General features: G+C 36.8%; 3 protein-coding genes across 4 annotated transcripts in view; all 3 read right to left on the bottom strand.

The window, feature by feature from the left end:
- LOC109405271 (barH-like 1 homeobox protein) overlaps nucleotides 1-27,954 on the bottom strand; it is a 43,176-nt gene that overhangs the window by 12,674 nt on the left and 2,548 nt on the right. The gene's annotated exons all lie outside the window — the stretch shown is intronic.
- LOC134284048 (uncharacterized) lies at nucleotides 4,332-7,330 on the bottom strand. The gene is made up of 2 exons (XM_062842226.1): nucleotides 5,853-7,330; nucleotides 4,332-5,789 (listed from the first exon to the last, which is right to left on the bottom strand). Exon 2 carries the CDS (start codon nucleotides 5,673-5,675, stop codon nucleotides 4,524-4,526), a length of 1,152 nt encoding a protein of 383 aa, XP_062698210.1. The 5' UTR covers nucleotides 5,676-5,789; nucleotides 5,853-7,330; the 3' UTR covers nucleotides 4,332-4,523.
- On the bottom strand, nucleotides 7,801-8,444 carry LOC109405273 (calmodulin-beta-like). Its single transcript, XM_062842227.1, has one exon. It carries the CDS (start codon nucleotides 8,313-8,315, stop codon nucleotides 7,866-7,868), a length of 450 nt encoding a protein of 149 aa, XP_062698211.1. The 5' UTR covers nucleotides 8,316-8,444; the 3' UTR covers nucleotides 7,801-7,865.

Raw genomic sequence — 27,954 nt, 5'->3', positions numbered from 1 at the left:
TGCCTAAGTCGTTCAAAAACCCGATAAAATCAATTGACCTGAAAGATGGCTCTTGGTCACCTACTATAGTTTTTGGTCTGCCAAAATGTCGTATGTGCTCTGTAATAGCGTTTTTTATGTCGACTATTGTTCTGGATGGCAATGGGATCGCGTTTGCAAATTTTGAGAAAGAATCAACTATAGTAAGCCACGTTTGCCCTTTGAGAAAAAATATGTCAATGTGTACTCGATCGAAAGGGTTATCTCCAAATACGCTTTTATGAATTAATTTTGGTGGCCTTCTGTCATATTTGGCTCTTTTACAGATATCGCAAGATTCATAGAAAATTTTAAGCTTTCGGTCGAGCTGTGGGAAGAAATATTGTTGTAAGATTTGTATTCGGTTCTCTTTGGGTCCTCTGTGCCCATAGTTGTGTGTTTCTCTCACGAGCTCGTCCTGCTCGTTGTCCATTCTCACGTCCTGTAGTAAAGTTTCTGAAATGAATACCTTATAGATTTTGTTAGATGAGAAATGTTTTTTAAATGTTTCTTGAAGTAATTGAGCAAGAGATATAGGAATTTTAATGCAGCTTATTCCTCTAGGGTTAAGTTTTTGCTTAAGGGTTTCGACTATATCCTCTTCTGTAAATTCACTCTTGGCGATTATGTGTCTATGATATCTGGGGAAGATTTGTTCGTACGTGTTGATATCGTTACCACTTATTCTGAAAATCACTTGGGTTCTGAAAAAGTTTATAGGTCTCTCAGTGTAACGTATGTAATAATCGTCACTAGAGTCCGCGGAGTGCACCGTCATTCCATCGCTTTCTTGATCGGTGTCTTTTTCATGTTCCGAAGGTTCGACATCCATCGATGCTTGCGAGTTCGCATTCAATTCATCGACTTTAATTCGAGACAAACCATCAGCTACCGAATTTAGTTTTCCTGGTTTATATATTAGCTCGTAGTCGAATTCTTCTAACGCGAGTTTACCTCTTATGATTCTATGGTTTGCGTTAGTCATGGAAAATGTCAAAGGCTGGTGGTCTGTGAACAATTTGAATTTGCGTCCGTACAGATACGGTCTGAAATGTTTAACTGCCCATACAATAGCGAGAAATTCTTTTTCAGTTGTAGAATATCTTTCTTCTGTTTGGGTTAAAGTTCTTGATGCGTAAGCTATAGGTCTGTCTTTACCTACTGACCCTTGCGAAAGTACAGCGCCTATTGCAAAGTCGCTTGCATCTGTTGTTAGTGTAAACTCTTTGTTAAAATCTGGGTATGTTAACACAGGGTCTAAAGTCAAAATTTGTTTGCATTTTTCAAAGCTTTCTTTGATTTCCTCTGTAATTATGAATTCAGCATCTTTTCTGAGTAGTGCTGTTAGTGGTTTTACTAATTTAGCGAAATCCTTTATAAATCGCCTATAATAACCCAATGTTCCTAAAAATTGTCTAACTTCTTTTTCTGTTTTAGGTATTGGCCATTTTCTAATGACTTCTATTTTGTCACTGTTTGGCTTCACACCTTCTTCAGAAACAGTGTGCCCTAGGAATTGAGTTTCTTTTCTGAAGAACTCACATTTATCAAGTTGAATTTTTAATTGAGCCTCTCTCAATTTTTGTAAAACTTGGGCGATGTGTTTCTTGTGTTCTTGGAGAGAGCTAGAAAATATGATTATGTCGTCCATGTAAACGAAACAACATATTCCTATTAGTTCTCTTAATACACAGTCCATAACTCTCTGGAAGGTTGCCGGGGCGTTTTTCAACCCAAATGGCATACGAGTGAACTCATATTTCCCTCCGTTTACCGAGAATGCTGTTTTTTCTGTGTCTTCTTCTGCCATTTGAATTTGGTGGAAACCGGACACTAAGTCAATGGTAGTAAAATAGGTAGCTCTACCCAGTTTATCTAAAATATCTGTAATCTCCGGTATTGGATACTTGTCGTTTATTGTTTTTTCATTAAGTTTCCTGTAGTCTATGACTAGACGAAACTTTTTTCGACCGGTTGCATCGGTTTTTTTCGGGACTACCCATACAGGTGACGTGTATGGTGAGATTGATTCTTTAATTATCCCGTCATTTAACATTTTTCTTACTTGTTCCTGAACTTCGTTTTCGAACGCGTAAGGATACTTGTAAGATTTCGTGTGCACTGGAATGCAATCTGTAGTGCGAATTTTATGCTTAATCTTGTGTGTAAATGAAAGTTTATCAGACTCCGTGTAAAGAACTTCTTTGTTTCGCTTAATAACCTCTTGAAGTGCTTCTTTTTCTTCATTATTCATGTGGTCATCGCGAAAATTATAGTTAGTCGGGTCAATTTGCGTTGGCAATTCCATCAAATCGAATGGATCGTTATCTAATTTGACTTGATTTAAATTAATCTCTTGAGTGCATTTTGAAATATTTTGGATTGCCACAATTGCTTTGGTATTGGTGCTTCTGTATAGGCCGGGTAAAATTTTAAATGAGCTATAATTTATTTCATCTGTTATCAAAAAATCACCGTCTTTTTTTGTTTGAAGCGATATGTACTGGAATTCTTGCTCGTTTATATTGATATTTTGCTGATTATCTGGGAAACGTTTGAGCATCTGGAAGGTTTTTCTACCAATTTTCAAAGTGTTTTTTCTTATGTCGATCTGAGCATTGAGGTCTCTGAGCGACTCATAGCCGATCAACCCGTCAAAATATTTATGAAATTTAAAAACAAAAAATTTTAGCTTTTTGTTAATTTGGAAAGGGTCAAATGAAACAGATTTGTTAATAGTTATGGTTCCATTTATGTTCGTTACTCGGATTCCAGTCTCATTTTTACAGTTATCGATATTCACGTGTTCGGGGGAAATGTAACACAAGTTTACAAAATAAAATGAAAGTCGTGAACTTCTGTCAACGACCAAAATTTTTGAAGCACAATTTAGTGCTGATTTCGAAACCGACCTTCAAAAAATTTTAAGTAGAACAGTTTTTGAGTTTTAGCTCAATATCGAGTTTTGCAACTTTTCAAAATATGTAATTTACTAAAATTCAAATATATTGCGTTTTGTTCAACCAATTTTAAATCTTTTTCCATAAATTAAAAGCTGAATACAATAACATTCGATCATCTGAATACAGGTTTTGCGTCAGATTGATGAAATTCAAGATATTGGCGAGTTTTAGGGACGAACTTCTTAAATTTTAGCAAAATTCCCAAAATTTTTTGAAGAAATGTATTTTTTTCAATAAGAAAAAACCAACTTAAAATTTTTTTCTCGACGTTTATTTGACATATCATATGTAGGCGAGTTACAGTAAAAATTTCAGCTCAATCGGAGCATTTATTACGGAGAATGAGATGTTTGAAGTGAGCGACTTTGCTTAAAAATAGAACAAAAATCGATTTCAAATCGTCAACCTTGTATGGAAAGTCGAAAAAATTTCCGCTCTACTGTAATTTTTTTCGTTCGCGTTTTCGAACTGAGGGCATGATTCTACACCAAAAATGATCATAAGCTTACCGAGTTCAAAAATGCTGTAAACTAGTGTAATTTTTGTTCGCACCAGTGTCGACCAAGAATTTCATTTCTCCTTTGGATGTTTTTATTGAAATATAAGGTATAAAATTGTTACATTTCACGTTTTTCCCTTTAGCGTCTCTTCCTCGAGAAAATTTAGCTCGTCATCAACTAAATATTCATCATCGTCTGACTCGAGCACTGAGTCGTCCGGCTGATGTGGGGTGTCATATTCTTTCTCCCTCGAATTACCGCATTCGTTTTGCGTTGCACAGCTGTTGTGGTTATTCACCTCAATTTTTGACTTGGCCGTTCGCATCGAAACGTCGTCATCTATATTATTTTTCTGGTTTCTAAATCTTCCTGATCCATTAAACTTATTATTTAGATTTTGAGATTGCTGGGTGTTAAACTTTGCTTGCGGGTTCTGAAGATTTGATGGTACTTGACCTTGTGGCTGAGATTGTGCTCTTTTATCCGCGTGCCACTGGCGGTCTTGTGTGGGTTTTTTGTTTAATTTTTGCCTATAAGCGGCGTTTGAATATTGAACTGTGATTTCGTACGCTTCTTCCAGTGATTCTGGTCTATAACTTCTCACGTGGAAAGATAGTTCATCCGATAAGCCGTCTATAAATCTGGTGAGTGTCATAAGACTCACAAGACTATTTATTGCTTTCGTTGAGCTTTTATAGTCATCAATCGTTGCTGCCGTTGATTTAATGGCTGTATCGATTGTTTTAATTTTGTTATAATATTCTTGTAGGGTTTTCTTTCCCTGATTCGTGTAAAATAAGTGTTAGGAGGCATGTCGCGTTCGGAACATTGACACCTTATCAACAGCAGCTTCTATTTCGAGCAGCTTCGATACTGCAATTTATTATCATTATTAGCTAAAGTTTTTATTACAATTTCATTACATATTAAACTTACAAAATAGTATCGGTTCGCGGGACAAACAACTCTCCTAACACAGTGCACTCTCCTCGTAGTTCCTATCGGACTCACGGACAAAATTACACTGCCGAATCACCGCATCTCACTTCAATAGGCAGCTCCGATCGAATCCTCGATACTTTAGTTTCAGGGTTGCCAGGTCCACTAAGCACGAAACGTAATGCGAGCATTCGTAACATTCCCCCCCGTGGAGCTGGTAACAAACTGATCTTCCAAACCTCGAATGTGAAATAGTGTTGATACGATGTTCCATGTGAGTACTCATTAAGGTTTGCGAAACAGTAAACTTCATCCAGATGGCAGCACCATACCTCCGTATATGCAATTGTAGTAGGCACGGGTGAAACAAAGTGGCTCCATCCACTGCTCCGGAATTATAATTTCTGCTGCAAAGCCTGTCCCATATTAGTCGGATCATCATTCTCCTCTTCCGTGCTGGTGATTGTATGCATTGATGAGCTCCATTCAAATCATTCAAACGATAACCACCGGGATCGAACAACAACGGTTTCAAACGATGATGTTTGCTTTGCTTACTACCGCGCATGCATTGTTTTTCGTTCCCCATAGGATACGGCACTCGGTCAGTTACCTGATCTGCGTCGTCGTAGTTTACACAGACCCCGTAAGCGAAGCACTGCACAAAGTTGATAGTTGTTTTTCTGGGATTGATGTCGTAGACTCGGTCGTAGATTATTTCATTCTTTGGAATTGAATAACGTATCTGCTTCTTCCCCAGCTTGTGTAAAGCTGACGTCATAGATTGTATGCTCACAAACGAAACAGCTGTTGGAGAACCAGCTGATAGCATTTCGGTGATCTCTCTGCGCTCTTGATGAGATATAGACTCTAGATCGCCGTTGATAGCGCTTTGTGAAACAGTAGATGGCTTCGACAAGAGTTTTGTTTGCGAAGATGTTTCGGGAGAGTCGGCATTTTTCGGATCCACTGCTCTCGTGCAGTACTTTTTCGGCTGGGTTTCATCACTTGAAGGAATCGATTCCACCATCGCTCCATTGCTGACTTCACACCCACTGTTTTGCCGTAGTATTGCTTTCCGCTGAGCGCTGAAATCCGAATTAAGTTTCTGTACGGCTCTTTTGAATTCCTCTTCAATATTCGCAATCTCTTGATCATAATACTGTTCCATACGCTTCACTCGTTCTGCGTGTTCCTTCCGCCATAACTTATTCTTCTCTTCAAGAAGGGAAAGTTCTCGCAACGTACAGTCCATGGCGGAAGGCTTGTGGTGGATGGATTATTTTTATCGAAGTTTGTTAGGAGGCATGTCGCGTTCGGAACATTGACACCTTATCAACAGCAGCTTCTATTTCGAGCAGCTTCGATACTGCAATTTATTATCATTATTAGCTAAAGTTTTTATTACAATTTCATTACATATTAAACTTACAAAATAGTATCGGTTCGCGGGACAAACAACTCTCCTAACACAGTGCACTCTCCTCGTAGTTCCTATCGGACTCACGGACAAAATTACACTGCCGAATCACCGCATCTCACTTCAATAGGCAGCTCCGATCGAATCCTCGATACTTTAGTTTCAGGGTTGCCAGGTCCACTAAGCACGAAACGTAATGCGAGCATTCGTAACAATAAGGATTGTATATGCGTTGTAAGATCACGCCTATCCCCGTATGAATTAATAATAACGGATTTAATTTCGTCCCAACTGTTGGGGTTACCGGCGGCTATCAGGATTCCTTTAGCCTCGCCAATAATCTTGTTTTTTATCGCTCTGACTATTTGTGAATACATCGGTTTCCCTCTGTATTCCTTAAATAAGTCAAGAGTATTTTCTGCATCTTCTAGCCATGCGCTAGTTTCTTTTTTATTGCCACCAAATGTGGGCAGATTTTTGACGGGATCCGGTGTTCTAAAAGCTAGGAACGGATCGTCGTTTTTTGCCTTCAGTTCGGCAATCGTTTGCATCAGCATGTTTTGATTGTTTGTGAGCTGGGTAATTTGATCAATTAGCTGCTCTTCAAGTGTTGGCGATGGAACGTCTGGCAGTTCCCCGTCTTGTTGAACTTGGTAATCATTATTCATGATTGTAGTTTTTTTTTCTTTGTTTTGTCACTAGACACTATGTTTCCCGTTTCACTTGGGTTTATTGTGCGACTGATCGCGTATGAAAATAATTAAATGCCGTGGATGGAAATGGAAGATATGCCCTCTTCACTCGTATCACTAGCACTGGTTATTTCAATGTGGTTCTTTTCGATCACTTTATGATTTAAAAAAAGAAGGTTTTACTTACAGGAGAATAATTTTCATCCCGGAGTCGTCTCGTGGTTGTCCCGTGGGTTGTAGGTTGTTGCGTGTGGGTCCTTCTGTCGCTTCCGAATCACTCAAACAGAATGATATTCCCTCAACTGTGGCTGTTGCCGATGATCCGGTTCTTCACACTGAAGTTTGCTAAAGTTGGAAATTTCGTAATGTCTTTGGTTTCACTATTTTCACTCAAAGTCCTTCACTACTTCCACACACTTTTCCGAAGACTGCGCCAATAATTAGAATGCTGTCTAGCATTCGATAAAAAAAATAATTTTATTCAATTAAACACTAAGTTACAACTCACGATTAAGACTAACTTATTCTAGACACTGAAAGTGGCTTTTATAAACTCATTATGTCAACTCAGCAAACCTATCCGCCTGGTGACTGTTCTTATGTGGGTCCGTCGTCGATCGGGTGATCGGTCGAATCGATTAATGCGTGTCATCAGTTTATGCGTTTGCCAAAGTGCAATTCCTCATAGCGCCTGCTCGTTCGTCCAATGTGGCATGGCGCCTTACTTTGTTGTTGCTATGTCGATGTTGCCACCCTGGTGTTTCTATCTGTGTTGGTGTTGGGGTTCTGGGGCAGGCTTCCTCCTAACGTATATATATATATATATATATATGTATATATATATATATATATATATATGTATATATATATATATATATATATATATATATATATATATATATATATATATATATATATATATATATATATATATATATATATATATATATATATATATATATATATATATATATATATATATATATATATAGACATATATGTACAGCAGAGGCCACTCAGGCCTTAGCCTGACCGGTAAGGTAAGTATGGTTTACGTTATCATGTAAATGTCGAATATATACTCAATGAGTCCACAATCCAAGAATTAAAAACTTATCTTCTGTTTTCAGTTGTGTATCAATAAGATTAACAAGTTACAAGTTCGTTTGAAAGCTCTATTTAGGGTGTTCCGAATTTGTTTATTCTCAGCTTCAGTGGCTTTGCTGCAAATGATAACTAAGGTTATTTTGAAAATCAAACATCAGCTGTTTACAGGTGTACGTATTATATATTTTTCGCAGAAATAAAGTTGAAATGATAAGTTAGCCTCAACCTATTTACTCAACATGATTACAAACTCTTCATAATTGATTTTTCCATCGCCATCAATGTCTGCCTCTTCCAGCAGATCCGCCAGTTCGTCGTCGGTCAATCGTTCTCCAAAGTTCTTCATAACAGCCGACAGCTCCTCAACCGTCAAAAACCCATCGCCGTCCTTGTCGAAAACTTTGAACGCATCCCGAAGTTCTTCCTGTGACGTTCCTTCCCTCGACTTGCGAGCCATCAGCGTGAGAAATTCGTTAAACTCGATCGACCCGCTTCCGTCCAGGTCCACCTCGTGGATCATCTGTTCGATTTCCGCTATGGAAGGGTTCATTCCCAGGGCACGCACGACCGCTCCCAGCTCTGTGGTGGTGATTGAGCCGTCGCCATTTTTGTCGAACATGTCGAACATCTTGCGGAACTGGCGTTCCTGCTCTTCGGTGAGACTGTGTGCGGACATTATTGCTTTTACTTTTTAATATTCAAGAGAAATTTGGGAAACAAAAATTTTGATAATGCGGCCGAAAGAAATTTCAAAATGATGTTAACGGTTAGAAGTCAACGACCAATTGAAAAAAAAAAACAAAGTACAAAGGATCATGGCTTGCTAGAAAATGACTCGATGTACAACATTTTGTGAATAGGGCACTGCACTGCTTTGATTTTGTATGGAATTTTGACATTTCCTGGCCTTGTTGTTTACAAAATCTCAATAAGAGCGAAAGAGAGGCAGAGAATTTCGTGCAGAGCCCTATATGAATTACTGCACGAATTTATTCTGGCCTGCTTACTCTCACACGAAATTTGACATTTTCAATTTCAATTGAAATTTTCAGACGAAGTTTGTAAACAATATTTTCAATCGTCAATGGAAATAAGGCGCCGTAGTCGTCGCTCAGCCCGACTGTCATCGTCACCGATGAACCGACGGTGCTGCGTCGTCGCAGATGCCACTTTGTTTCGCACTCACAAGCTCACGCACGCTCGTTCGACATCGAATGAATTTCTCTGTTATAACTCAATTAATGAGTGTAACAACCGGCAAATCTGTGTAATTTTAATGTATGCTATGTATATTTTACTGAAATAGTTTATTACCCATAAAAATATTATGCAAACATACATTTTAGACCAGTGATTCCCAAAGTGGGCGAAATCGCCCCCTTGGGGGCGAAAATCAGGCCCAGGGGGGGGGGGGGCGAAAATTCGAGAAATCAAAATTGGGGGGCGAAAATACTAAAAAAGGGGGCGATTTTTTCAATGATTGGTAAACATGTAAAGTATTGAATTACAAGTCGAGAATGTGAACTGAATCATAAAAACACCCTGACATTCAAGCTTACAGTTCAAGGTTTGTCTAGAATAATAAAAAAAATATTGGTATTTATGTGGACTTTTTGGCAAAATTGCTAGACAAGACTGCTACACGTACTTCTGAAGGGTTTGTGTGATTTCAATAATCTGAATAACAATATATTTTGAACTCCTATAATGAACATTCGTGAATCGTGATTAGTTTTTGTCAAAATTATGAAATGAACATAGTTTTTTTTTCGCGAATTGATGAGAAAAATTGTGTTTCAACTCGTAGGCGGACTTATTTATGAAATTTCCAAGCAAAAACATGTATATCAGACGAATTTCAGAACACTTTTCTGATGAAATTCGTAACACAGTGTTTACAAACAACTGTGTTTGAAAATATTTCAGAGAAGCTTCTCGGAGGAATCCCAAGCTTTACTGAAGTCAATTACATTATTAAAACATGAATGCTGCATACTTACTTATTTGAAAATTTATTTAAAACACAGAAAGCATTCAAATTTATACGAAGCTCGTTGATTTGAAACTGGATTTGAAGAAACGTTAGTTTGAAAAAAACACCGATATTTATTATTATTTTTCTTTATTATCGAGATTACCAGTCTTCGGCAACACAGACATTTTTCTGAGTTGTACTTTTTTTATATTTGTTTGTAATTGTTTTCAAATTCTCCACCAGTCTTATTTGACTACTAGTGACCAAACATTGACTCTCAGTTGTTGAAAAAGCTCTTTAAGGACATAAAACATCTGGTTGGGAATATCGAGTGTTCTTCACAGCTCGTTCTATTTCGATTAATATATGTTCAATTTACAACGGTTTGAGAAGTAGGCATAAACACGATTTCAATATTTTTGTAAGCACGATTAAAATTCACTATATTTTTTTCAAATGCAAAAAACCAACGCATTTACAAAACAATTTATTGAAAATTAGAATGCCACAGATTTAGATACACTCAATGGCACTGCTAGATTTGCCACAGTAGCGCTTCTAAAAGTTTTAGCTAAGCACAGTTTCAGCATTCTACTATAGAAAAATAAAATCTCATCTAGGGGGGCGAAAATATTTTTTTGAAGCTCTAAGGAGGCGATACCTTCTAAAAGTTTGGGAAACATTGTTTTAGACAATTTGAAAATTTCAATTGAATCCCAGTCGGCGTGAAAATGAGCCGCCTCCCGACGTTGCGTCGAAGAAAGTGACAAGAAGGGCGGATGAAACGAAGCGCATGCATGTTGTTTTGAATGTTCCCGTCGTCGGCGTCCGTCCGATGCTCATGGGCGGTCGCTTTCAGCGTCATGTTTTGGTTTCGACGATGTAGGCCCCTGGTCGGCACCGCTCAAACGTCAAAATTTCTGTGAGAGGAAGCAGGCCACAATAAATTCGTGCAGTGGACCATTGCAAAGTCCAAATTGCTTTAGTTCAAGCTTTAGTTGCATATTTAAATCATCAAAAAGAGTCGAATTTCTCGACAATTTTTGCATTGTTTTTCAATTTAAGGTCTTTCATATTATTTTTACAAAGTTCACGTTCAAGAGACTAAGAAAGTAGAAATTATTAGCTTTCAATTCGTGCACTGATAAAGTTTGTGCGATTGATAGTTTAGTAGATAGAGGGTTTCAAAGATAAGCAAAATTTAAAAACTTGAAATTGGGCAACTTTTGCTGAGCTGAGACCGGCCCACTATTTACACCTTGTCTTCAAAAATGTTTAAGGTGGCGGGTTTCTGAAAGTCCTTGCTAAAAAAGTAAGGAATATGTATTTGGTTACTCAAATTGATGAGCCCCCCGTTAGTTAGAGTCACAACCATTTTTACAGACCCCTCGATTTTGGTCAAATGGTGGCTCATTTAAACCGTTATAACTCGAAAGTTTCTTCAAAAACCACCTCAAAACGAATTGTTGTTGAAAAGAGGAAAGATAGAGCTACTATTTACAATAATAAAAAGTTGGGTCGGCCATATTGATTTTGGCCGCCATCTTGGATGTTTATACCAAAACATTATTTTTCACCATTATGGCAACCACCGATTTTCAAAATTATTGCATCAATTGAAAGCTGAGACATTTATACACAACATATCAAAAATTAGAGATGTATTTTTTTCCTTTCAAAAGTTATCTGCCGTTTTGTAAACCATGCCACAGATAGCGCTGCGGTAGTGTCCCCGCGATCATCAGCGGAGTTGGCATTCTTGATATACTTATTCTTTGGATTTATTCAGGTGGACGTCTGGGTCAGGAAGGGTAAAAAATGCATAACCTTCTTTTTAGCAAGACCTCATTAGCTGGAATTCAAATGACTTTATCTGAAAAGTGGTTAGTTCTATGTATTATTGTATATTACGTCAGGCCAGGGGATTAAGAAGTATATAAGTAGTGTAGAACTCTTTCAAGGCCTCAAAAAAAAATTCATGAGTCTAATTTCTGTGCGCTTGTAAAAATGTTTAAGGCACGCAAGGAGAAGACTTTTTTGTCCCAATCTAGGTCTTAAACATATTGAATTTAACTTTAAGTAAAAGTTGACGTTAACATACTAATTTTGTTTGCAAAATCATGTTTTTTTTACGAAAAGTTTAACGATTTTAGAAGAAATTGCCTACATTTAGGCGTTTGATGTATTACAGAAGGACCCGCATCATAACTTAGGGGCTGTTCATAAACCACGTAGACCAAAATTTGCCCATCTCAGACACCCCCTCCCCCCTCGTAGACTTTAGTCCATACAAAAATTTTGAAATTTGTATGGAGCGTAGACTTTGGCCAGATCCCCCAAAAGTCTACGTGGTTTATGAACGGCCCCTTAAGACATCAGGTATCAGTAAGTCGGCTCCAGAGGCACGATCTCCTCAATTTGGGAAATTTGTGCCACAGTGGACTTTTCGGGCTTGTTTAGAAGTTGACCATCAATGTTAACTTCTTTTCCTGATCAGCCTAGATATGTAGCTGTGTAGTGTCGGTAGCGGTTGTCTCAACTGGCTAAGAATAACACTACGGACCGCCTCATACAGTGGTAAGAGTCCACTAAACTGGTGACCCCTAATTCATGGTGTTATGCGGCTTTATGCTTACCGTGCCAAGGAAGGGATGGTTTGGGGGGGGGGCCTAACCAAAAACGGAGCCTGTGGAGAATTAGGGAGTCCTCCACAGTATTACGCCCTTACTGCGCTAACCGGAGCAATGGTGCAGTGGACCGTGTGTTTCTCCGAGATAATCAGTTGCCCTAGTCAGGGATGCAAACGCTCACTTGTGCTCAGATACGCTCATTTGCTATTCTCTCAGCTCGAAAGCTTGCAATCAAAAAACAGTGTATGGAGGAGTTTTACTTTGTAGTTTTATCTAAAAGTTTGTCGAACAAAGCAAGGGTCGCACACGTATACCAAAGTCGTGGCAGAGCTATGAATGCGACTCTCCATGGAATGAGCAAAATTTGCATTCATCGTGTGGAGAGTCGCCTTCATTGCTCTCTTACGGCTTTAATATGCGTTTGCGACCCTTACTTTGTTCGACAAACTTTTAGATAAAACTACAAAGTAAAACTCCTCCATACACTGTTTTTTGATTCAAGGCTTTTGAGCTGAGAGAATAGCAAATGAGTGTATCTGAGCACAAGTGAGCGTTTGCATCCCTGGCCCTAGTTAAGTCTCAAATTTGAGCCTAAATAAGGGCGAGATTATTCAAATGTTGGAAATTAGCTTACCTTACTACCTATATGGGCTCGTTTAGGGGCGATTTCTTCACCCTGGCTTAAGCGTTAAGCCAGGTTTAACTGTATGGGTAAGCCTAGCTTACCGGTTAAGTAGAGGCGCAGAAATAGGCCCTTAATGCGTTTTCGCCATTGGCGTTTTTCAATTGACACCGATTTGGTTTGTCGTTGATGTTTCCTTTTTGTGTTGTGATTGTGATGAGTGTAGGGTAACGGTCGAATTTTGGACCCCTAGAGGACATAAATTTGAATGTAAGCTAAAATCAAACAGATTCCGAGGGTATTACACACAATGATGATGTTGACATGACCGTAAAAGCCTCCACTGTCCGTCAAAAATACCCACAAGGTCATTTCTGGCTGAAAATTTAATGAAAATAGCTGATTTTTGAAGCACCAGTTTTCACTGTTTTGGACACCCCAATGTATTTTGGACCCTCTTAAGTATATATTTTGGACACTCGGTGTTTAAATCCGCTTGAAACTGTTTTCGAAGAATCTGCCGCTTGGATATGCTGGATCACATCCTAATTACTTGATTGATAAAGGCTGATTAGACGAACTTTGCGAATTTAATGCGCTAGAATGATAAACGTTTTTGTTTACATCTGCAAGTTTGCCCAGTACCACTTTTTCTTTTCGTAAACAAGCCGCTACACTCGCACGGATGACGAGTTTACCAAAACATAATTTCAAGACAAATAATGATATTTCCAGTGAGGAAATGATTGCTGCACGTGCAAAACAACCTAATTTAGCGAATGATTCTAAAATTTTTCGTCATCTCTTCTTCGAATCTGTGAAAATTATGATAATATGGCCCAGGGGGTCCAAAATATATGGGGGTCCAAATTATATTGGTTACCCTAATTCTGTCTAGTTTGGGTAGTGGCTACGGCTAGGAAACCTCAGATCAATTTTCAGCGTAAAAAGCGTGTGTAGCCTAAGTGGCTCTACTTCATAAAGTTCATTTTCGTAGGGTAATTTCTGTATAGGTTACTTTATGAACCCAGTTTTGCATCTTTCATTATAAATGAACTAGTTGTGCCTAGAACTACAACTATAACCTATATTTTAGAATAACATTACCAGAATGTTTCAACCTTTCCTTATGGATGCCTTCAAGCAAGCTCTTATTGTTTTTAGCATCTTTTCGCTGATATTTGGCAGTATTGCCACGATGATTATATCATCTGAAGTAGCTCAAACATTAATTTGAGATGCTTCAGTTTGATGGAATACTTAGGTAGTACATTTCATGGATAACTTAACATAGAATTGCACCTAACCCAACTTTGCATAAGCAGAATTTGTCATGAGTTGACTGGTTGGCATGTGTCGGATGAGGAGTCTCCATTTGACTATCTTTTCACTTTTGAGTGTTCCTTCGCAAACTTTGCGTATTCAGGTGTCCCTGCTCAACAAACTAGGGAACCTGTACTAGTTGATTGTGACCATATTTTATGGATAACTCGCTTCGATTGCTACTCCAAGAGAGTTTCATTGTGGTTTCGTTACTACAACGCCCTTCATTGTGGTATATCATAACTATTGATTTGAAAGAAGCTTGTCCTGCTGCGGTCTGCGTGGACCGCAAGAGGTATTTCTAAACGGAACTCTGATCTGTTAAAGTTCAAAATATCTTCGGATAAACCAGACTTTTGTATAGCTACAAATCTCTAGCTTCTGCCTCGATGATTGTAGCTATAGAATCGATTTATTGGGCACTAAAAAGCACTGCTTACATCAAATCTCCAGGAGAAAATGGGGTTTTGTCCTATGTTTCTCCAAAAGGATTTGAGTATTTCAAACATGTTTTGAACTCTTGTAGTTTTCTATTGGGTATTTTCATGGCGTGAAATTATTCCATAGTTTTATCCCGAAAGGGTGCGTGCGTTGTATAAAGAAGGAATAAGTTTCAGATTTATCTGGTTACCTCGTTCTTTCTGAAATGCTTGAAACGCATTGTCGATTATCGCATCTGTGATGTTCGTCTGGCTAACATGCCTATTCATGTGAACTCACATGCTTTCCAATCTGGGATGTCCACAGTGACTCTTTTACACAAAGTTGTATACGTTTTCGAGAAAACACTCGCTCAAACGTAGTTTTTGCTTGGGCGATTTCTTGAATATTGAGGTAGCTTTCGATGACGTGCCTTTTAATGTCATATTGAAAGTCGCGTGACGTTACAAGCTACCTCCAATGAGCTATAGGCTCTTTTTACGCTTATGCGTTTTACAGTGTCCTTTTCAGGGTACTGATTAAACCCGGATTGATGCCACAACTTAAGGAGAAACTTCAGAGGATACAAAAATGGCTGCCACAATGGCCGACTTGGTCCCCTACTCACGTTTTCAAGAGCACCAATCTTGAAAATGTGTAAACAAATGCTCTCGATTTGTAAAAGCTGCCTCTTTTTGGAAGTGAGCAAAGCCAGGAAAAACAAGTGCGGCTTGGCTCGATGCTTTGTTCGTCAGATTTGTGCCTCTAAAGTTTGTATGAAAAATTGCAATGGGATTTCTTGATGTTTCACCTTAAGACATTGCGGCCAAACGATGTCCTGACAAACTACGTTCAGCCAAATGATCCAAAACCGACAAAACTTATTAGTAATTTTTCGAAACCATGTCAGTTATTATTTCTGTATTATGTTTATTTTATTTTATAATTTTATTTCATAATAATCGTCTATAGATCTCCGTGATAGTGTTGGAAAGCCTCGTTGGCTGAATGCTATGATGGTTTGTGAGATTGAGAAGGGTTTTCAGCACACCTTCAAGAAAAGACAAGCAATACAAAAAAAACAACGACTGAAAACGAAAGACGTGACTCTTCGTAAATTTTCCAATAATATCCTTACCAGCACCTTATTCGAGCAGCCTCCAATTTGAAAAAGCCAATTGAATCTGTGGGGGGCAAGTCTTTCTTATTATATTTGTGTGTGAGAGTTTTCCGTTTGTCCTACTGACCACGAGTAGGTACCTACCTAGTCAGTAGTAGTCATGGTGGGGAAATATCTTGTCGTTTATCATGTGGAGAAGGTGAAAACCCAGTCACGTGCCAATCAAATTCACAAAACTCATCGCCACTCGACTGACTTTGGTTAGAACATCTTCGATTGGCGTTTGAAAGGTTTATTTTTACTTCCCATCAGGATGTATTGTAACCCGCACAGATTGAATAAGGAAATTGGGGGAAATCGGCGTTGTATATTGACTACAAATTGCACATGTGAGGTACAAATAATAAGCGGGGTTGTGTGCCTCAGTTTCGTAGTTCGTATGCTAGCGTTCACCAGAAGTGCTACACTCTGATGTCGATTGTTCCACTTGAGTCAAGTATCGATTGTTATTCTATTGATGAGACTTTTATGATGCTTTCATGGTTGATGCGCAAAATTCAACGTCCGGCTGGTTCGCTTTATCTTTGATGCTTGGAGCAGAATATAAAAATCAAAGATATTTTTTTAATAAATAATTCTTGAAATGATGATTCTACTCGAATGTTTTTACCTCATTTTTTTTTTTGAAAGGCGGGACATGTACTCAATGGGATACGTTGGTACACTCCATTATACACAAATTTTTGGATTTTCATACAAAAAATCTTACTAGGGTAAGGGGGTGTCGATAAATCTCAAAAAATCACCAATAAACGCCTAAAAGTATGCAATGTACTTGTAATAATTCTTTGGCTTAGAAGAATGAACCGTGTTTGAATTCTAGGTGGATTAATCATATGAGTGCTACTTTTGAAATAAGTGATCTGGTGTACCAAACAAATTATTCTTTGCAGACATTTAACTTTTAAAATCGTGTTTTCAGGACCAAAATGATTATGATTACGAAATTGAATCTAAGGGAGCAGTGCACATTGGGAGTAATCAAGCCCAAATGTGGGAAAAATAATAAATTTCTTAATACATGGCTCTTTTGAAAGTAAATTTTCTCTGGATTTGATTGGTGGCTGATTCATGTAAGGTTATCTGGTCTGAAGCGAGTTATTGAGCCCACATTACTCCAATTCTCCCTACAATTTGAGTATTCTTTTACGACATTACGGCATTATGATTGCTTGTTTCGCTTGGATATCATCGCCTCAATTCTATTGGAATTTTTGGGTATTGCGGGTTCATAGAGAATTTTTACGTGATAATGTGTAAATAAATAATCGAATACACATGGATTATCTCTAAAGATTCCATTTTTAGCGAGTTTGATGCTAAAGTATTGATAACTTTTGAGTTTTCACGCTAAATGACAAATATGAGTAGTTCTATACCTAGTATCACCGGATCCAAACATTTCCAAACGATGAGCGAAAGCTACTCCAAAAATGTCTTAAATGTTGTTTGCGCATAGGCTCATATCGTTGGTGTGCTCGAATTAAGAATCGATGTTTTGTGACTTCTCAGTCTTGCCGTAATCAAAACGCTGTTATTTTATTTTGTCCGACGTTTCGGTGCGTTTGGAACCTTCTTCAGGGGCTTAATAGTTACAGTATGAACACTATAACTATTGAGCCCCCGAAGAAGGCCCCATATGAACCGAAACGTCGGACAAGATAAAATAACAGCGTTTTGATTTTGTTAAGACTGAGAAGCCACAACACATCATAGCCTCATAGACGAGAGGTGAAGGCAGCATATAGTTTACTATTAGCTCATTTTTTCATTATTTTAAAATTAAAACAACTTTAAAATGAAACTACTTTGCATGATATATATGAGGTAATATTGATAAAGAGCTAACCAGTAATATTTCTGCATCCTTAGAAATTAGGATAGGGTATCAGGTTAAATAAGAAAAAAGCAATCCAAAAGTGATGATGATGAACCTGGGCGTGTTAGTGGAATACTGTCAAAGGATGTAAATTCTTAGTGGAATTAAAAGGAACAGTGCTTAACTTGATTTTCTTTTTACTTACACTCTAAAAGGTTGAAAGACCATATAAGCTGACTAACAGCGTGGTTGACATAAAATGTCTACAATTACGGTGTCAACATTTCAACCGTTATCGAATTTTCATGTAGGGGTAGGCGGGGCAATATGGACACCCTAAGGTTTTTGACAAATTTACCTGGCAAAATGTCAAAAAAGTTTAGTTTTTTGATACATGTATCCTTTTAAAGTCTATTTAGCATCTATTGCATAAGAATGATCACGAAGAAAAATGATTTATCCACTTCAAAAAATGTTTTGAAAAATGTTAGTTTTTCATGACCGTCTTCGAGCATACGGCTCAGAATGGACATACAGCAAAACTACTTGCATGTGTTCTAGAAATATCAGGTTTTTATCGACCTGCAATAAATTAATCACTAAATCTTATTTTAGATGGTGTAAAAATTATAATTTCCATGCACAAAAAACGGAGGACGCAACTTTTTCGTGTAAAATCAAGTATAATTTTAATTTCGAATGTTTATTTCCTGAAACTACGTTTTAGACAAATAGTCCATTTCTCCATTCATTAAAAGTTCAAAAAAGTTCGCATATTTCAAAATATTGAGGGTGTCCATTCTGCCCCGGGTGTCCATAATGCCCCGCCTACCCCTACCTCGGATTTTTCTTCACGGAATGTCTGAATTTCTGAAATTGTAAAAAATGGAAAGTTTGAATATATTCCATCGAGAAAATTTTGATTTAACAATGTTTTTGGATATTTCCCATACTAGATTTTAATAAATCAGAGCGTTAATGATTAATCATAAATTTAATCATGATTAATGATTAATGATTAAGATTAATCAAAAATCAGTAATCATAATCACCAAAATTTCTCATTTAATCATTAATCATTAATCTTAATCACACTGATTTCGCAATTTAATCATTAATCAGTAATCATAATCATAAGAAAAAAAATTGATCAATCATTAATCATTCATCACCAAAAATTTTTCACCATATAAAATATATGATCCAATTTGAATTGGTTCAAATGCTGTTCTTCTTGATTATTTTTTCAATAATCTCCCAGACAGAGTTACCTTTTACTTTTGGAACTTCAAAAATATTTTCAACAATAATTATATTTTAATCATTTCCTGTTTTTTGTGATTGATTAATCATGATTAATCATGATTTTTAATCAATGAGCCATTTTTAATCATTAATCATAATCAATAATCACAGATAAAATCAATTTTAATCATTAATCATAATCATTAATCATCCCAAAAATCAAATTAATTATTAATCATAATCAATAATCACCGAAATTTGAATTTTAATCACCAATGATTAATCATGATTAAAATATTTGTTAATCATGAACGCTCTGTAATAAATACTGTTTTAACTTAAAATACGTCCCATACAATATGTATGAATAAAAAACTGAAATATTTTCTAGTCTTCCGATTGTAAATTAATTATAAATAAATGCATATGGTCCAAATAATAATCAGTTCCGAAGAAAAATCGTAGGTACATGAAAGTTCGATAATAATCAAAATTTTGACAACGTGTGATAAATGGAGGATTCTTGTACGGACGCCATCTCTACTGCGCACACTGTTGCGGATGGCCCAAAAACGTGATCGAAATTGTTTTGACCATGAAAACATGATTTTTGTTCTTTGGTGTCTTCGGCAAAGTTTTTCTATAAAATAAGCCCTAATTTATGGAAACATCAGTTTTATGATCTATCCCCCTAAAAGTGAGAAACGATTTCTATCTTTTTTATGTGTAAACTAAAAAAATATGTTTGTTCAGAGAAGTTGTAGACAATTTTACTAGAAATAACTTTGCCGAACATACAAAATTTCTATCTTTTGATTTGTATGTACATTCGATTCCCGTTCCAGTCGGAAAAATTTTCTCGACTCCCTGGGCATAGTATATCGTTGTACTTGCCTCACAATATACAAATTCATGCAATGGCAGGCAAAGAACGCCCTTCAATTAATAACTGTGGAAGTGCTTAAAGAACACAACAAAGTTGTGTTGAAGCGAGGCAGGCCAAGTCCCAGTGGGGACGTAGAGCCATAAAGAAGAAGAAGATATTTACTAGAAAAAGTAGTGAGCCGATATCGATCAAATTTTTACCACTTAATTGATACTATGTTAAGAATATCGAGTGAAATTTTCAAACGTTTTGATGAGGTAACAAAAAAATTACAGCCTAAGCATTTTTTTGAAATGGGTGCCCAAATTTTCTAAAATCTCATTTTATGATATCGACAATATCTGCGCCAATACTCAACCGATTTTAATGAAAATTTTATGGTATTAGCTACACATAATATACTATTCATGGTCAAAAAATTAGCTATTTTGGCGAACGCAATCAAAAGTTATGCAATATGTTCTGTATGGCAATTTCATCGTGGGCACCCTTTAAGAGATCTGTGTTAGTTTGGATTCTTGAAAACTTATGTGTATGATCCTCTCTGTAATTCATGATGTCTTTGTTTCGTGACTCTTATGCTTCCTCGGACAGAAAAAAAAACATATGTATACAGTAACTGGAAGCGTTACACTTAATGACGACAGTAATCAATGATATGTGTTAATATTAACAGATAAGTTTTATTTTTTAAGTAAACAAATAAAAAATCAATTTTAATCGAAACATCAGTTACTGTTATTTGATCATTCTGAAAATTAACATTTTGACAAAGTGTACATGAACACGAAAAATTTTATGAGCATTATCAAGAGCATTTAACAATAACGTTTATTTTGTGGAAGAGACTTATCGTATTACTTTGAGAGCCACTGTTTATCTGAAAAAAAAACTTAAATTTTACGGGAAAGTCATCTGATGCAGTTCCAAGCAATTCTGTGAAAACATTTTTGCGTGTTCATTTGGGAAAATCATGTAAGAAAAGCACTAAGTGCATTTTTTTTTGATATCTGAATCATTTTACAGTGACACATTTTATAATGATAGTCATTTCTAGTATGTGACTTTTAATATACAAGCGAAATCAGGCTAAAACTGGCTATATTTGCAATAGATAAAACTCGTTCCATATTTTCAAATGTGGAAATCCTGGTCTGCGAAAACGTGCGAAAGTTAACAAATGGGCATGTCAAACATAAGCATTTTTTTAAAGTAAAATTTTCTATCACATGATAAAAATGAGAGATAGATATATACTTTCTTCGATAAAGTTACGCGTTTTAACAAGGCAAAACATTTGCTAGAACATTTGGAAATTGTGAAAAATTCATAGAAAAAGTTATAAGCAAAAAACTTATTTTTAGGGGTGCTTCATAAAAAACGCCTCAACATACAAATCAAAAGATGGAAATTTTGTATGTTCGGCAAAGTTATTTCTAGTAAAATTATCTGCAACTTCTTCGAACAAACATACTTTTTAGTTTACAAATCAAAAAGATTGAAATCGTTTCTCACTTTTAGGGGGATAGATCATAAAACTGATGTTTCCATAAATTACGGCTTATTTTATAGAAAAACTTTGCCGAAGATACCAAAGAACAAAAATCATGTTTTCATGGTCAAAACAATTTCGATCACGTTTTTGGGCCATCCGCAACAGTGTGCAGCGGGGTGTACCCCAATTCACCTGAAAATATAATCGAGTTGTTCCATTGCAGGTAATATAATATATCACTCAGAATATATTATTCTGATTTCAATGAGTATACAACTTGTATTACAAGATGTAATAAATATATATGGAGTTTAGGATGCTGCTGCTGATTTCTCAGAATGTTGGTGTAGATGATGAGGAAATTTAGAATTAACACATGCAGGGATAGGGTGTGACTCAAAACTCTTTGCGTGCCGCACACGCTGCTACGAGAAAGCACAAGAAACCAGAAGGAGACGAGTACGTGCAATCGGTTGTGTGTTGCTCGCTTACTTTGCCGCGCGCTGGAGCTCTCCTGTCTCTCACGCTTTGTCGCATGCACTCTCTCGGTGCTTGTCTCCGTGCTTTGCACTTGGCTTGATACTACGCATGATTGGGCAAATTTCGAATCAAACGACCTATCACTTGTCAACCCTTGACAAGCTTAACAATTTCGCCGAAAACACAAACTCTTCAATTAATTTATTAGGTGATTTTTTCTGTTTGGTGACAAGCACAGTCCCAAGCACCGTGCATTACTCCCTGCGCCGTAGAGCTAGTGCTGCGGTTTGTCTCTCGTACAATTACGAAAGCTCTCACTCATACGTCTCTTGTCTCTCGACAAAACGGGAGACAAGCACTTGCCATTGTGTGAAGCACACGCTTTTTTCGCACCGCACGGTGCATGTCGCCAATCCCTGAACACATGAAATAATATTAGTAATTCATGATACACACTGCTAATATCTGCGTTTCCAAAATTTCATAATCAGGTTCTGGGTCAATGCTATTTGGCCAAACGCTATTCAGCCGGATGCTGTTTGGTCAAACGCCATTTGGTCGAAAAATGAATGATGAACATGAATGATCATATCACTGCTGTTCGCATCATTGTACCTCAAAGAACAGCCTGTGATTTAAAGAAGGAATCTATGATGAAGCATTGGTATTTCAACATCAACCAATCCTCAGAATGGCAGAACTAGAAAGAATAGCCTGTGATTATAAAAAAGACATGTTATCAAGATGTCAAAAAAACACTTATATTTTTTTTATCATAATGCGGCTAAAAAGCATCCACCCAAAAGAACTTATTGAAATTTTTTAGTTTTCAAAAACCTTGATTTTTAGGACCACCCTATCTGAAAATTGGTCACCCTAATGATGAAATAAAAAAAATACGGGTCTAATTAATTTCGAAGAACTACGAACCCGCAAGTTTCACGACAATCGGAGTTGCACTATATCGTTTTTCTAGGGAATGGCGGTCAACAAAGTCGATTTTTTGGAACAAAGCTTTTTGGATTCATTTTGCGTCTAAAACAACTGTGCAAAATTTGGGAGCGATTGATTTCGTCGATCCCCATATTCCGCATTGCGATTGAAGTTTGTATGGAATTTAATATGGAAAAAAGTGGATTTTTGCATTTTTCTCATAAATTGACTTTTTTTGTCTAAAACAATCCAACTAATAATCTTGAAGTATAGCCTAGGATATGCCGGAAACCTTGCCGAAGGCCGTAAAGTGATCCGACACTTATGACAAAAGTTATTACGTTCATATCGTCTGATGGTGCTTAATATTTAACATGTAAAGGAATAACACCAATAATATCTTAGGTTTTGTCCTGAATTAAAAAGGGTATAACCTTTTCCACAAGCCTCACATCAATTTGCGGTCTTCGGCAAAGTTTTTCGGCATATCCTATACTTGAACGTCCTTAATGGTTTAGACAAAACATTTCAACTTATGAGTAAATTGCAAAAAAAAAAAAACGTTTTCCCATATTACATTACAAACAAATTCCAATCGCAATGCGGAATACGGGGTCGCAACCAATCGCTTCCAAATTTTGCACAGTTGATGCGATCAATTTTAAACTTTCCTCATACATCGTTGACCCACTCTAATATATAGGGTATGTGTGCCATCAGTAATCTCACGCTCCCATATTCATCCTTTTCGAAAACAAGCGATTACGGCACCGATTGATTCCGTTCTTTGTGTTTACATGGGTGCTCACTTCTAACAAAAAATACAAAAATATGAAACAAAACAAACAGCGCTCCAATCTCTTGTTTTTCGTAGGATGTAAATGGGAGCCGCATGCTTAATAGGGAACCAATACCCTATATATGAACCCTACCTATGAACGAAATTTCATCAAATTTTGAGAACCTTCGTACCAATATACAGGGGGTGGTCAAAATGTTTGGGATAGGCAACTTTTTTTCTCCCACAAAAAAAATCAACATGCTGTAACTTTTTATAGAGTACATCAAAAAATCTCAAATTTTGACTGTTTATTAACCTGTTATATGTGCATCATTGGTACAAATTTGGGCTCGATTGAATAATTTTTCGCGAAGTTAGAACCGTTCGGGTAAAACACTATTTTTTAGGCAACTCGTTTTTGAGCTGTCATATCTCGGAAACCAGTGAACCGAATTGAATGAATTTTTTAACGTTTATCAACAATACATTGATACTTAATACAACGTTATAGAATGTTATATTTTCTCACGGCGAATTAAGTTATACTGGGTTGATTTTTTTACCCATATAGAGGAAAATAAGTCAAATTTACAATACCGTGGAGCCTCGTAGCCGCGCGGTTAGGGTCACCAAGCTTCTAATCGCACCATCCTATGGGGTGAGGGTTCGATTCCCGTTCCGGGCGATGAAACTTTTCATGAGAATAGTTTCTTCACCGTATCCACTGGTGCATGCTCCGTGTGTCCCTTGTCTAGTGTTAAGTTTCGTTCAGTCTGTGCAGCCTCTGGCTGAAGACGGTGTCCGCGTCTTTTAAATTTACAATACCATACACAAATTACTAAATCAGGCCAAACATGTCTAAAGGTCCAATCTGCAGAAGGAAGGCTCTCTTTGGTTTCCCTCTCTTTCGTTAATATCTCAGCTGTTTATTTGTATTATGATTGTCTCCTTTCATTGAACGATGGTCAAAACAATCGTCTTTTGATTTGTACTGCAAAAATAGTTGTAAAGTGTACCATTACACTGCAATAATTGAAAGAGAAATTGAACAAAGAGAGCCTCTCAAATGCAGATAGGACCTATTGAAATGTTTGGCCTGAAATGTGTTCTTCCTTTAATCTAAATAGGCTCTAATACGGTGATTCCCAAAGTGGGCGAAATCGCCCCCCAGGGGGCGAAAATCAGGCCGAAGGGGGCGAAAATTTGAAATACCAAATTTGGGGGGCGAAAATACTAAATAAGGGGGCGATTTTTTAAATAATTGAGAAATATCAAAAATATTGAAATACAAGTTCAGAATGTCATCTCTATCATTAAAACTTCCTGACATTTCAAGATTTTTTGTTTATAGGATTTGAAAATTGATTTTTGTCCAAGTTATGAAGGCAAGAACAAAACTTTCTTATTAAGTAAAAAATAAGAAAGTTTTGTTCTTAATTTATATGAGGTTTTTTTTTATTGAAACTTCAATCAAAAACATGACGTTTAAGATGCATCTAGAACACTATTCGGATGAAGGTCGTCACATATTGTTTGAAAATATATCAAAGAAGCTTCCAGGAGAAATTTCAAACATTGCTAGTGAAAGTAGCTTTTTGAAAATCTTCCACAAATAAAGCGTTGAATTCTCTCAAAAGCGAGTGATAGCTGCATGTCTGCATATCTACTTATTTGACAACACAAATTTCTACAATTCATGGGAAGCTGAATTGACACACATCCCAGGCTTTTCATAATTTTCAATTACTGAGCAAAGCTGACTACATTTGAAAATATACAAATAAGGGGCCCAGATGCAAAGGGGTATAAGTGGCCATTTCGTCGATTTTGAACTAAGCTTATTAGAAAATTCTTCAAATTTCAAGCTTTCTGGGATTTTTTTAAGATTATTTTTACGTTGATTAGAAAAATTACAATAAATCGAGAAAAAATGGTGATGATTAACCTGGGCTTGTTAGGGGAATATCTGTAAATAAAAGAAAATCGGGTTAAGTACGGTTCCTTTTAATTCCACTAAGAATTTGCATCCTTTGACAGATACGTATTTCGACCTCAACTGTAAGGTCGTCTTCAGTGTCTTGTACTTGACTCGACTCGAAAATGGGTCGATTTTGAAATTCCATACATTTATTCGAGTTGTAATTTTTGCTTCAACGATATTTTTGTAATTGTTTTTCAATTTCTCACCAGTCCTATTTGAGTTCTTATGACTAAATATTTCGGGTGTTGAAGAACCCCCTTTAGGAATATTGGTGAAACATCTGGTTGAGTTTAACGAGTGTTCGTAAATGTTCACAGTCCGTTCTATTTTGCTCGATTTTGTTCAATACTATGATCTCAAGATGCACTGTTTTTACATGCAAAAATGCAGTTTTTTTTTTTCAAATGCAGACAATCAACGCATTTGCATTACAACTCAATGAAAATGAGAGCGATACTAATTTAGGTACATTAAATCCCAGTGTTACCATAAAAGTGTCAAATAGTGGGCTATTAACGGCTCCCGGTTAGCAAATTTTTAGCCTTTTATCATGAAAGAAAATCGCGTTAAGTACTGTTCCTTTGAATTCCACTAAGAATTTGCATCCTTTGACAGCTACGTATTTCGACCTCAACTGTAAGGTCGTCTTCAGTGTCTTGTACTTGACTCGACTCGAGTCAAGTACAAGACACTGAAGACGACCTTACAGTTGAGGTCGAAATACGTATCTGTCAAAGGATGCAAATTCTTAGTGGAATTCAAAGGAACAGTACTTAACGCGATTTTCTTTTATTTACAGATATTCCCCTAACAAGCCCAGGTTAATCATCATCTTTTATCATGGGAAAATTCAATCTCACTGAGGGGGGCGAAAATATTATTCTCAAGCTCTAAGGGGGCGATACCTCCTAAAAGTTTGGGAAACACTGCTCTAATATATCTGATTAGAGATAATTTGATAACAGAAGTGGAAAATCTTTCGACATCAACACTAAAATTTATTGACATTGACGTAAAAAAATACATTTTTTCGAGAAAAATCCAAAAAGTGTCAATTCATGATAACTTTTTTCAACTTTCAAAAAGTATCTATGTTTTAAGCATAAGCATTTGTATATTGTTAGTGTACGTTCAAAATTTCATTCAATTCGGTTCACTGGTTTCGGAGATATGACAGCTCAAAAATAAGTTGTCTAAAAAATAGTGTTTTACCCGAACGGTTCTAACTTTGCGGAAGATTAATCAATCGATCTCAAATTTGTACCAATGATGCACATATAACAGGTTGATAAACAGTCAAAATTTGAGATTTTTTGGTGTACTCTATGAAAAGTTATAGCATGTTGAACTTTTTTGTGAGAAAAAAGTTGCCTATCCCAAACATTTTGGCCATCCCCTGTATATAAAAATGCAGTGGCATACTTGGGACCGCGCATAAGTTTCGAACGGAAGGTCCGATTTGGGGTATCTTAGTTTTGTTCTGTTAGTTTTCACCCAAGGAAGGTTTATGATGCGAAAAACATGGAAAAATTGCGAGTTTTTGAAAATCGATGTTTCATACATTTTGAACGGGGATTCGGACTTGGCTAGGGACTTGAAACGTCAAAAACGTAGTAGGCAAGAAGTTTGCCGGGGACAGCTGGTTTGTATAATAAAAAAATCCCCAAAAGCATCATTTTTTAACACTACAAAATCTGTTTCTTGCAATCCAGCACTACGGCCTACTTTTTTCACTAATCACTAATTCAAAGAGATGCATTATGGTTCATAATGCAACTAATTTCGATTGCATTATGAATCATAATGCAATTGTTTAATTGGAAACCAGAGTTTCCACGGTAAGAGCTTGAAACATTATGACGATTATGACGGTTATAGCACGGCTTGCTTGATTCAAATTTCGTAGGATGGAACACGTGGGCGTTCTCATTCAACCATGCACGGTTAAATAAATTATATTCTACCGCACGTTCAAATAAATTATATTCTACCGTTTTATTTTGTCATTGCAAAAAAAAAATGTATGCAATTTGTTGCCAAGTTTGTTGCAAAACTCGATTTTCACATCACTCATCATATTTATCCAACTCGGCAACCCCGTGACTAAAATCTTCAATTTGCAACTCATTGCATAAATAACTATTATGCAATTCAGTATCATATTTTCAATTTTATATAATTCATTTTGATATCATAATGTTCAACTTTTCCGCACTGGTTCATTATGTAACTGAAATGAATTGCATAATGAGAAATAGTTAAGGGCCCATATAGCCGAGGCGGTAAACGCACGGGTATTCAGCATGACCATGCTGAGGGTGACGGGTTCGATTCCCGGTCGGTCCAGGATCTTTTCGGAAAGGAAATTTCCTTGACTTCCATGGGCATAGAGTATCTTCGTGCCTGCCACACGATATACACATGCAAAATGGTCATTGGCAGAGGAAGCTCTCAGTTAAAAACTGTGGAAGTGCTCATTGAAAACTAAGCTGAGAAGCAGGCTTTGTCCCAGTGAGGACGTTACGCCAAGGAGAGAGAGGAATGA

Source organism: Aedes albopictus, chromosome 3 (genome assembly GCF_035046485.1).
Source record: "Aedes albopictus strain Foshan chromosome 3, AalbF5, whole genome shotgun sequence".
NCBI lineage: Eukaryota > Metazoa > Arthropoda > Insecta > Diptera > Culicidae > Aedes > Aedes albopictus.
The sequence above is the reverse complement of the archived record's forward strand: the minus strand, read 5'-3'. Positions and strand labels throughout refer to the sequence as shown.

Bases quoted from the DNA above. Each gene is read 5' to 3' on its own strand.
- LOC134284048 (XM_062842226.1), bottom strand. From the start codon at position 5,675: ATGGACTGTACGTTGCGAGAACTTTCCCTTCTTGAAGAGAAGAATAAG.
- LOC109405273 (XM_062842227.1), bottom strand. From the start codon at position 8,315: ATGTCCGCACACAGTCTCACCGAAGAGCAGGAACGCCAGTTCCGCAAG.